The sequence below is a fragment of the Anser cygnoides genome, chromosome 2 (genome assembly GCF_040182565.1).
Source record: "Anser cygnoides isolate HZ-2024a breed goose chromosome 2, Taihu_goose_T2T_genome, whole genome shotgun sequence".
NCBI classification, from domain to species: domain Eukaryota; kingdom Metazoa; phylum Chordata; class Aves; order Anseriformes; family Anatidae; genus Anser; species Anser cygnoides.
The window spans coordinates 156,202,003-156,214,369 of NC_089874.1; the positions used below are offsets into that span (position 1 = coordinate 156,202,003).

Genomic DNA, 12,367 nt, shown 5'->3' on the forward strand with positions numbered 1-12,367 from the left:
CACCGTCCTAGTGCCCAGAAGTTCAACTCAACACCCAAGGTGCTGGAAGCATCAAAGAGGAAAGGAAAGCTCCAGAGGGACTGAACTCTTAAGTAGACATGGCTTCACGTGCAATTCATTGTTTAAAGGTTTCAAATGTCCGAACGTCTGAATCCGAATAAGTAAAACCAAATTTTAAATAGAATGTCACTGTCTTGGCTACCTTTATGGCAAGGGAAGGGTGGCTGCTTCAGCTGGGTAAATAACTGACCTTTGATCAAGGGATAAGACAGACATAAAAACAAAAACAAACAAACAAAACCCCCACACCCTCAAAATCCAGAGTTAAAGATAGGAGATATATCATGCAGGCTTTTTTACAATAGAGGATTACAATTTACTGGTATTTCTGAGCATTTGTCATGTCCCTTACTTCTCTTGAGCCATGAACAGGCACCTGTTGTGATGAAACAACACAACCCACAAATCAAAATCAGCAATGATTTTTTTTCCCCTTGAAATTCAGGAGTGTATTGCAAGTTCTGAGCTTGTTTCATGATGAAAACTGACAAGATGATCACAAATTTCATTTTTTGATTTGACTTCCATTTTTTCTCCAGTCTGAAATTGTAAAATCACCCTGGGGTTATTTACTTGGACTCCAGTCACACCAGTGAACAGCACTCTCATCGGCAAAATGTTCTCTTATTTTTTCCCTAAATTCTAATTCTGGCAGCTTGGATTGGTTGGTCCTAACACAAAACACCTCTCTACGGGGGGTTGGCTTTCAGCCAAAATAAACTAAAAAGCCAACTACCTAACACTTGTGTCATCACCAAAATTGTAAATCATATATTCAAAGAAAAGGTGTGTCACAGAACTTGTTATCACAACAGCCACAAAAACTTTCCCACTTATTTACTAATGTACTTTTCACATACTCTGGGGATGATCTAAATTCAGGCCCCACGTGGCTGTTAGAAGTATTGCTGTTTCAGTAAAAACTGATGTTACTTCATTTCCAATGACATGGTGATTTTTTGACTTGGACCTTTTCTATCATATCTTGAAACTCATTTAATTACCATTAGATGAAGGAAATACTTGATTAAAACCATTTGAAGATGGATTTGATTGTAAACATATTGACTGGCTCTGTAATCTATGATGATATTTTGTCCTGTATTTCTTTGCTAGCCCATAAAGAATATTGAATATTATGAATTAAGTAGCTCCTACAGTTTCAGTGTTACAGATCTTATGTGATTCTGTAAAATATACTTACGGTACATCTCATTTTGGGTGCATAACACAAAATGACCCCTTATTTTCCAGAAGATTCCTTGAACTGAAAGAAAAAAATTATAATGAAGCTTGCTCTATAAATTTCTCTTTGATTTCATTCCAAAACACTGAAAATCTTTTGATCCTTTTTTATTTTACCTAGGCTGATAAAGTTATTTCCAGCTTTTCAGAAAAATTCACAGCGTTGGAAAAATCCAGCCAAATTCTGTGGGATGTTTTGACTCCAGTTTCCCTCTTCATCCACATTTAGCAAAGAGGACTGTAAAAATGTTTTGTAGAGAATAAAAAACTCATTTATAGCATTGTCAGAACTGTCTATTTTGTGTTTTAATATTTTATTGGCAACCACCACTCATTTCAAGTCCTGCACTGAACTTTTCATGAATAAGTGGCATAAGAAAAAGTAAACTGCATTCTTGCTCTTATTTAACAGCCCATCGGCGCCCATCCCATCAATTACTTCAGAGTAAGCTCTCTGAAGCATCCTCTCTAAAGCATCCTTGTTAGGTGTAGCTCCGCATATAAAACAGGTCATTTTGTTCTCCTTTGTTGTTATGAAACGCCTAGAAATATGAAGTGTAAGAGGAACCTTTGAGGTCAGCTGCCCTACCCTTCCCACCAGGAACAGTCCCACTCTCTGGCTGTATTTCAAGTCAGGACAATAAGCATCCCAAGAAGAGAAGCATTTACTATTTCAGGTACCATCTTACAAGCTAATAGTTCTCCTCACCATGAAATGAATCCGAATATTTGGCCTAATATTTCTTTCACTCAATGACATCCCATCACTCCACTCTTGTATCACACTAAGCCCTTCTCCTTCTCCTCTGGCTGGTTAATCTGGAGAGGTGATCAGGTTGGTCGTCGGTATCTCTTTCTCAGAAAGAAGTCTTTCTGGGACGGTGAGTCTGCACTGATCTGCTTTGTATAGGACTGAGAGGAATTATGTTCACCTATTAGCAGAGCATTTTTATCCATTTGCGTTTAGCAAGAGAGGAACAGGCGTTGCTTTCCTTCCTCTGCCTCATGCACCTCGAGGAGTGACCGTGAGAGACTCGAACAGAAGCTTTTGTTAGGAACCTACAACAATGGCTCTGCAATTTGCGCTGCCGTTCGAAATGTGTGGTGCTGCTTGTAATCACTGAAGCCCAACACAGGCGAGTTGAGCAGGGACACATGAAAGATCACCTAACCAATTCCCTGCACCTTGTGCAATTATTCCCGAGGTGAAGATGATACTACATATTCATGTCGTAACATCAAGTTTGATGCTCTCAGGATGTGCCAAAATATAACTCTAAGTGAACATGAAAGTCTTCCAGGATGAAAAGTTGTCCTCATTTTAAGGAAGAACAAAAGACAAATGCAGTCGTGCTGCTATTGATGGAAATGATGTCCGCTAATGATGCGAACGCTGGAAATGCAAACTGAGAAGCTGTCAAGCCATGTGCGGTACAACTCAGTAACCTCACTGTGATCAGATTATAAAAGGGAAAGGAACATCTGCAGTTTGTCATGTTAGGAGCAAAGACTGTATTAGCAGCATTTTAGCAGCATTACCTAAAGAAAGTGCATTTTTGCTAATGATGCAGTCTGCAAACAAGCTCATGATTAAAATTTCAGATACAGCTCAAACACGCCTACAAAAGGCAGGAACTGTACTGTGGCATCAACAAAACATAAACCAAAGAAAAACAATCTCTGTAATTTTGTGTACGGCATCTGCTTCACTCTGCTCTACTCCGTGCACTCTGATAACAATCATCGTTATTTTCACATCAAAAGAATGGCAAAATAAAAATCAATATTCTTTCCAATTCAATACTAGTTGCAGAGGTCTCAGCTGAACGTCACTGTTCTTACAGAAATAAAACCCCACATTTAGGCAGGGCTTGCTGTATTTCAAGGCATAAGAGTGGTTGACAGTCCTTCTACCTCCATGAACAATTAGGTGCAACTTTGAGAAACAAGTTCTCCTGAAGTGAGACTTGGGTGTTCAGTGTGCTTTTATCCCTAGAGTTTGATGTTCAGAAGGGCCAAGTACTCAAAACTTCCTCCTGAGTCAATTTCCACATCTCAGTGGACCTCACTGAAGTTTCAACAAGCTGGTGCAGCAAATGACAAACCTCTTCCATGGGCAGGCATGAAGAGCTCAAGCCAAAAATCAAATCCTGATTCTACAGTTAAACACAGCTTCACAAAGATCCCTCATATACCAAATTCTCTGCCCAATAAGAACTCATTTCTTTGAAAATTTGAGTGTTTTGTAACATTATTTCCAGTACGTTCTTCCTTTCTCTACGGTGTTTACTGTACATGCTTATTCTTGAGAGGCAGGTTTGGTTTGTTTGTTTCTTCGAAATTTGTAAAGTGCACATCCACATGGTGAGCAAATTTATTGGAATGTGAAAACATTTTTATTTTCTTTTTAGTAAGACTAAATTCTATATGGCACTGCCAGGATACTGTGTGTGAACTCAGAACTTTAGAACTTTAGAAGATTATTCCAAAGAAATTCATTAAAACATTTTGAAAATCTCAAACTTGCAGCAATGTCATTTCTGTAAACTTGTTTTAAAAGGTGACATTAAAAGCATTTATTTCAAGTACATTTACATAAGGAGTGTTATTCCTTATTATAGTAGGAACAACCAGTCTAACATTATAATCTGTTGTACTCTTTAGTTGGGATTTCGTATAATCCAAACTTTGAGGTAAATCAACAGAGCAGAAGTATGCAGTTCCTTTCTCTTTTCATCCCATGGACGTTCCAGACAAGTGATAAAGGTCCAGTGAAAAGCCCCTGTTGGTGCAGTGCCATGTAAGCCAGGATGCTACAAAAGCAGGTTAAAAGCAGGATCACTACTATCATGCAACGGTGCTGGGATCAAGGGGCACCACAACTGGCCACAGAAAACAAACCATCTGCCAAAGGATGGCACATCCCATCCTCTTTCTCTACTAAGGAAAGACAAACTAGTCTCTACGGATATAACTAATTAGAAAGAGATGGAAAAGAACAAGACTTGGAACACTCAATTCCCAAGCCCTCTCCTGTGGCTTTTGTCCTGCAAGGCTCACATTTTCCCCTCTGTGTACAGACGGTTATTCCATTCTGTAACACAAGGAGGGATTAGCTTCAAGCATCATCCTTGCCCTTCATTAAATAAGACCTCATTGCCACTAAAATTATTTGCAGCTTCCTTCTTCCGTTTTTTAAAATCTTTGCACGATTCCGAGACGTATCTCCCCTGTGCTCAACACATTCCCGGAACCATTTGATGTGTTCTTAGCCCTGCACATCAGTTAGCCCAGTTGCTCGATTTGCGCATGCATGAACTTTTAAAGAGCAATACTTGCTAAGTGTTAGCCTAAAGCTAGGATAACTCCTCAGCTGTCAAAAAGGAAAACCAGAAGACTGCATAGAGTAGCAAATGCTAATAAAAATTAGTGGTGTGGGGAAGAATGTATAATCTTCAGAAGCAGGAGCTACTCAACTAACTTAAAGCCATAACTCCTCGTCTCCCCTGAACAGGAAAGGTCATCTAATCCTCGCAAAATAAACTGGATAAAAGGATTTGAATCTACATTGAAAACAATCTGTGCTGTTTAGGTGATAACAGAAACAGACCTTGCCATGCAAAAGAGTTAATTCTTACCTTCTTGGTGGTTCCCAATTCAGACAAAAGAAAACTGGAACAGCTGGGGCCTCTTCAAATGACTGGTATGGACAAAGCTCTCTGTTTTCTTCCTTTCAGAAACCTGCTTTTGAAAGACAGACAATTCTTTGGACATTCATTTTGTGAAGTTCAGTGACTTACGTTCAAGAAGAAGCACCTATCTCCTCATAGTATTACAGTTGCATATCCTAGAAAGATGAAAACGTAATTATGGTGGCAAGAATTTGTACTCAGTGCAGCTCAAAATCTTTCCTGACTTAGAATCACAGAATCATCTAGGTTGGAAAAGACTTCCAAGATCATCAAGTCCAACCACCAGCCTGACCTGCCGAGTCCCATCACTAAACCACGTCCCTTAGTGCCACATCCTCACGTCTCTTAAATACCTCCAGGGACGGGGACACCACCATTTCTCTGGGCACCCCGTTCCAATCCTTGGCTGTCCTCTCCATGAAGAAATTGTTCCTACACCTCATATGTTAACTTAAGAAAGCACCTGAATTGAAAAGTATTTCTAAAACAAAAGGGTTACAGAAAATTAACACAAATATTTATGCTTTAAAATCAGAATACCTACTGTTTTATATAAATGTATTCATCCTTTAATTTATCTGTTGATGAATTCGTAAAATTTAGTAAAATGAACTGAAGTTTCTTCTTCCAACACAGCAGGAAGCATGGTACTTCCAGTGCTGTACAACAAAAGCAAGTCAAGGCTTAAATTACAGTAGGTAAGCATGGCTATGACTTAGTGGAATTAAAATAAGTAAATAAATAAATAAAACCTAACCCTTCCTCCAAGTACAGACACACCTCATATAGACAGAAGTACTGAGTCTCTCTGGAAATAATTTACTTCAGAATTCTTGAGTGATATATAGCAAAATACTTTTCCATTTTCCCCCCACTGCCAGGTAATAATAAAATACATTACTGAATTGACTCAGAAAGGTTTTATGTTAAGAACACAGCTGTTACTACATACGATCACGATGCTTTTTTGATGCTTTTCCAAACGTAGCTTAATAGCAAATGGGCTATTTTCAATAAATTCTAAGAAAACCATTTGAGACTGTTTTCTTCTCTTTTAGATATTAGAAAGTTGTTATTGCAAATCAACACTAAATGTTAAGCAGTAATTACAAAACCAAGTTTCTGTTGCGGATTAATCAAGTTGGTACATTTGGTGCATCATTTTCTATGTTACAATTGTTACTGAACACACACTTCACGGCTCATTTTAGGCAAGTTTACTGAAATCAACACTGACATTCGAGACCGGGCCCAGCCAGTTACAGAGTAAATGGCAAAAAGGTCTCTGTCCTACAAACCAAACGTCCCTGGGACATGTAAATTTATTATCACCACAGATAAGGGAGAAGCTAACACTAAATGTTTGCACCCTGATTTTGTATCACATTGATAAAAACCAGCAGAATTACAAGAGGTAGACGACCAACTCACTGCATTTCATCAATGCATTTAAAAGCTTTTCTTCACTTGTCCACTCAAAATGCCCATAAATAAGCTCAGTCACATAAAAAATTCCTCCTAGATTTCATTACACTACTTTCCTGATTAGAAACTACTGACTGGAGGAATAATTTGTCAGAGCCAATGCAAAACAGCATTCTCTACTTAGCTTTGAAAAGGAAGTCAACACTTAAAAGAAAACATGACAATTTTGCTATTAATTAATAACTTTTATAGCTCAAATTTAAAAATATTTAAATCAGAAACAATTCAAGATTCATGAAGAAAAATCTGGAGCTATATACATGCATAATTAAGAATATCTAAATTTTGGTCAATATTTACTTACTTTTTGTACAAGTTCTTTCACACAGTCATATTTACAAACATTTGTTTAAAACATATGAACATACATCTTTAATAGAATTTACAAATCATTTCAATATATCTTTTTCTTAAAAACAGAAGACCATTTCATTGAGTTGACAAACATTTGGTTTCATCATATGGTACTGGACAGGTGGGATGGAAAGTTATCATTATCCAATTATTTAAAAAATAATTATGCTATTGGTACCCAAAATTATCATATATGGCTTTAAATATCTCCCAAATGATCAACTCACAAACACAAATGAAAGTCCATCTGTGGAATATTTCTAAACGTTGAGCCTTTCTTTGGGTTAGGTCCACAACTCTGCAAACACATTCTAAGCATATACTGAAAAATAAGAAGTCCTTCTAATTTTACAAAAATAAAAAAATAAAAAAATCCCTGCTTCCAGTGAAGTCAAACACATATTTAGTATCTGTAAGATGGGATGAACTGGAATGAGTTTTCTAGACATTCTAGCTACCTTTATAGATTTTTTTTTTCTATTGTGGTATAGCACAGTTTTGAACAGACAATATTTTTGGGATATTTACAGGAATCAAATGACAGATGTCTTAAATAAGGATGAATACTTATTCCTCAAAATATGTACTTTTTTCCAGGGGAAAAAAAATCCAAGGAAGTTTTGTCCATAATCTCTGAATTACTGATGCAATCAAGCCAGATCTAGTAGCACGGTCTCACCTCACACATAATCTGAACATTTGTCAGCTTGATTGTTTTTGGTCTTGTTAGGAAAAGAAATGAAAGTTTTGGCTTTGGCAGATCAGGCAGCCGTCTAGTTTTAACACCATTCTCTAGAGCTCCTGCACAGATTGTTCCACAGTTTGTTCTTCTACGGGCTGCATCGCTTCCTGAACATAAACTATGAATTCTGAAGCCTCTCCACCCTGTGTATAGACAGTCACTGTCTCAATTCCTTCCACTTCATCTGAAGAGACTACCAGGTGATGCTGTTCAGACAGCTCCACTGAAGCCTGCTGCAGGGTCTCTTGTATCATCAAAGTGTGATTGGCTGACTGCTCCTCTTCTTTTACCTAAGAAGAAATTGAAGAGGTTACAGAAGTTTCACCTTTTCCAGTAAATAACCAGTACTGTGATGATTAATGCACACACAGCACAGAAATTAGAAATCAGGCAGTTTTGAAAGAAAATATCAGTTTTACACAGAATTTGTAATGATCACTTTGAATAAGTGTATAGCCATACAAAATACTGAAAGCAGTAGCTCAGCATCTCATTTATATGCATGGAGAGCTATGAAGCTACAGAAACACAGGACTTTGGGAACAGCTTTAACCTCTCACCAGTCATTCACTCAAAACCAATCTTATTTAAATAAATCGGAAGTCAAACAGCTCCTCCAGTATCACTGATGTGAGAATACGTCTAAAACCACATGAAAAGACACTTAGAGGCCCCATTTTTTAATTTATTTTAAAGCTCATTGAACTACAAATTTCATTGTAGCAATACTCATTGTAACCTAAACTCAATGGACTTTTATTAAACAAAAATGGTGAAATGTGTTAATGAAATATCTCCTTAACACCCGTTTGCAAGGCAGCAATTTTTACATTATTGAAAGGATATTGATAGTAGCAACTGAAAATAGCAGATTTTTAAATGAACGTTTTTCTGAAAGAAATAATGCAATATATTTTCATATCAAATTTAAAGAACTTCAAGCAACTATTTGTGAATTATTAGACTACAGTACTCACTAGGATTCAAGAACAGATCTTAATTCTTCACCCCATCCAGATATTTCCATGCACCAGACCAATAACAGCACATTCAAAACTAAGTCATGTGTAGGAAATGCATTCTTACAAGTATTAATGATAAAATAATATTCTTTTGGGTAAATTTTTACACATGCAAGAATATGCAAAGGCATTTGTTAAGTGTTTCCAATACACCACCACTCCCCTTGTTCATTGAAGGGGGCTGTTTTATTTGCTTGAGCATAAAAGCCAACCCACTTGCATCTGCACCACACAGTTAATCAGATCCTCTCTTCCTTTCCCATTTGGAAAACGGGTAGTTTTTATTAAGGCCTATTTCCCTTTCATTTAGGCTTAGCAAATGTTCTATGAAGTGAGCTTGCAGAGATAAATCACGTTTATTTCTCACTGTAAGAAAGTAACTTACTGATTTTGTAGGACGTCATATTCTCTACAGAAATGCTTTTTCTCACATCATCAAGTGCATCTATAAATCACCAGCTTATGCAAACAAAAGGGCATGAGGACAGCATCGGTGGCTCACCGACAGCTTTACAGAAAGCAAACCTCCATGGTACTTCTAATAACCACACAAAGGGTAATATGAGGAGAACAAAGAATCAATAAATTATCGGTTTATTGGATTTCAACATAAACCTTGTATTTCAGGGCAGTGTATATGCTGTGCTCTTGGCAGCACTGAACTCGTAAGTGATTTTGAAAAAACAGGTCAAACACGGTAGATTCCAAAGCGTGGAAGTCTACTAAATCACACAGATTAGTAGCTTTCATTTCCATGAAATGTTTCTATGTAGTAGATCATTTCTATGCATTGCTTTCTAAGAAGTATTATTAGAACAATCAAGTCCAAGAAAATACACTGAAGTATTGGTGCTTAGGGGGGGCATGGGGACAGTAGGGAAGAATTACAGAGAAGCGTCCAAGCATGCATTTGACTCCTTAAAGACTTACAAGGAGAAAAAGAAGCTCTGTATGTTTATTTTCTAGCTGCTCCTTCCTAACTTCATTTTTTCCCCCTAAGCAACCATTCCCATTGCTGTACACTGACTTTCCTTATAACGTTTTTCTTCCACGTTTAAAATATCTGTCAGATCAAGAAGATTACAGAGATGCACAAACCCCATAGGACTCCGTATCACTTTGAACTTTCACTCAATTCATCAGGCTATACAAAGCTTTTTCTTGAACAATAACAAGCATGTTCAGGTGTTAAATTATTCAGAGGTCCCAGAGTTGTATGTCTGTGGTACACTGATGAAATATAAGTGGATTTTAACCGGTGAAAGATTTAACTTCTAAAGAGAATCTTACCATTGTCATTGACCTTACTGCAACAGCATAGTTGTACCTACTGGTGCTGACTCCGGCTTTGTTGCACAGGATTTAGATGATACGGATAAAACTATGGGAAAGGGATAAAGTCCTTTCTATGTTCTGTTTCTTTTACCAAGCGTACCTGAACATTTTAAATGGAAGCTATTTTAAACAGTGCCTGCTGGAGTTCAATATCCTACGAAATTGGGTGATGCAGGTTGCTTTGTCTTGACACAAGAAAATTTGCCACCACCCTCAGAAAAACAAATTTATGTTGACACAAAATATGGGTATCCCCAAAATTACCCTTTACTAATGGAAGCTTTGAGTTTCTGTTGAAGATGCAACAAGCCAAACCATAAAAAGAAACGTAACACAACTTTCTTCTCCTGATGACACACCTTTAAGTATTTTTTTTTTTATAATGGGGGGAAATTTTGTTAATTCAGACAGAACTCCGCCTTTTTTAACCATGTCCTCCTCTTTCCTGAGGCTACTTGCTAAAGTGGCAGCTCCTGTTCAAAATGGAAGGATCCACACAAGATCTACTAACATAGGTCACAACAAGTGGACAGAAGTCTCATGTCCAGTGGATTCAGACAGGTAGCTGCAGCTAAAAATGTCAAGTAATTATAATCTTACAGTGCTCGATGCTGGGGATCTTCAAACATACACAGATAGGAGTCTTCTAATATTATTTGGCCTTTCAGTTATGTAATGTACAGTAACTCTTGTGTTAGTGCATCATACATAATCCTCTGACAATGTGCCTCAGGCCAGAAAAATTACACTAAATTTACTAAGAGCAGCAAGAATGCACAACACGGTCTGAAAAGAATCTTGTACAGTCTCACTTTAGTCACTTTAAATCAAAACCCATAAATAATTTTAAATATAGTTGAGTGTACATAAATAATGAACAAAGGAAGATAAATAAAGCACAGTTGACATGAAAATGAAATGAAACCAGAATCTCATTCAATTCAATAGCAGCAATCTAATACTTATTCAGTTTTATATGCTTTTGAAATGAAAATGGCCAATAAAGAAAGTTAATTTAACCTCCCTACCTACCTTTATCGATATGGTTTTATTACCCTTGTCATGCAGGGTACAGAAGACTAATGCCCCTATTTCTGGTGTTTCTAGTTTCCAGTATCTTTTTTTGGACAGCTATCTGTAATCCTTTTAGTTTGACAAATTACCACATTATTTTGGATATTTACATTTCAAATCAGTTCAATGTTTACATGCTTCTGCTTGGTTCCTATTAGATCGTTCCACAGGGAATAATCTCAAAACGTTAATTTACATCCCTCAATTTGATGAAACAGTGGGACAGCTGCCATCAGAATGAATGAAGTTACTATACTCAATTCTTTTTATTGGCATCTCAAATCTTTTGAAGAGTAGCATCCATGACCTCTTTTCTGTTTGAGAGCCAGCTGAAAAGCATCTGGCTGCTTATCCTTTGCTAAACGATGGCAGCAAGAATCTGAAGCCATACACAGCTGGCATACTAAACCAATTCATTACCTGCATAAATATTTCTTCCTGGCTTAATGTGCCTCTCATGAAAGTTAATGGATCCTCTGCCTCCATGTCTTTATAAAAAGCTCTAAATTTCTAAATTATCTAAAGTTCTAAATGCAAATATCTGAGGGCCATCCAAATGACACAAAAAATGGGTACCTCTTACAGGAACCTCTTCCTCTAAAACCAAGCAAGTCGTTTTTATTTTGAGATAAATTAATTCAAGCCATTGAGGAAAATAATGCTTCTTCCCTTCCCTGAAAAGTAGAAAAAGGAAATATGTACAGTAAACTGCTGCTAAAGCTACTTTTTTATTCTGGAGCTCATCCTCAGAAATAATGATTACCTTCAATTTTCTTTGAAGTCAGCAGGAGTACCAGACCCATCGTGTTTAAAACAGCCTTGCTAGGCTTGACCCAAAATCCTCTGCGGAATCTCTCCCTTGATTTCAGACTGAACGCTGCCTTTCAGGTTGCCATTAAGAGAAAAAGTTAAGCACACAGATTTTGCAGGAATTCGAAACCTTACACTAGGTTACAATTGCTTCTATTTATATTATATAAGACACCACGGTAAGAAAATTTACAAATTAGCTACATAAAAGCTGAAAAGGAAAAGTGAATATAAGCTTTCTAGATCACAGTGAGCACCTGGATATGTGATATGCCAGCTTACATCCCTGCCTACGGGACTGTCTCTACCATTTTGTTTGGTGCCAGTTGGTAACTTGAACTCCATCCTTTCTTATTCTAGTTTACATATAGATATATTGTGTGAAAAACACACACAGACATGCACAGAAAAACGCTGTAATTTGATCACATGAATCTCTATAGAGAACCACAAAACAAAGACAAACTGGCACACAATAGTTTCAGAACAATAGGGGAATTCAATGTGCAAGATTCGCTTTGCATAAAATAAAAAAATGCAAAGTGGCA

The 12,367-nt window shown here is 37.1% G+C and overlaps 1 protein-coding gene across 5 annotated transcripts in view; it reads right to left on the minus strand.

The window, feature by feature from the left end:
* Positions 1 to 12,367, minus strand: part of ZFAT (zinc finger and AT-hook domain containing) — a 102,714-nt gene that overhangs the window by 6,278 nt on the left and 84,069 nt on the right. Inside the window, exons 16-18 of one of the 5 annotated variants that reach the window (XR_010828827.1) lie at positions 7,516 to 7,868; positions 4,944 to 5,046; positions 1,265 to 1,327 (exon numbers count right to left, since the gene is read on the minus strand). Coding sequence is in view for 2 of the 5 variants with exons in the window: in XM_066990763.1 (XP_066846864.1) it covers positions 7,629 to 7,868 (240 nt within the window). In the remaining 3 variants the exon portion in view is untranslated. Of the gene's footprint in view, positions 1 to 1,264; positions 1,328 to 4,943; positions 5,050 to 5,434; positions 7,869 to 11,585; positions 11,684 to 11,772; positions 11,891 to 12,367 lie in introns of those variants that run through there. The other 4 variants (XR_010828828.1, XR_010828829.1, XM_066990764.1 and 1 more) reach the window with 4 other exon arrangements.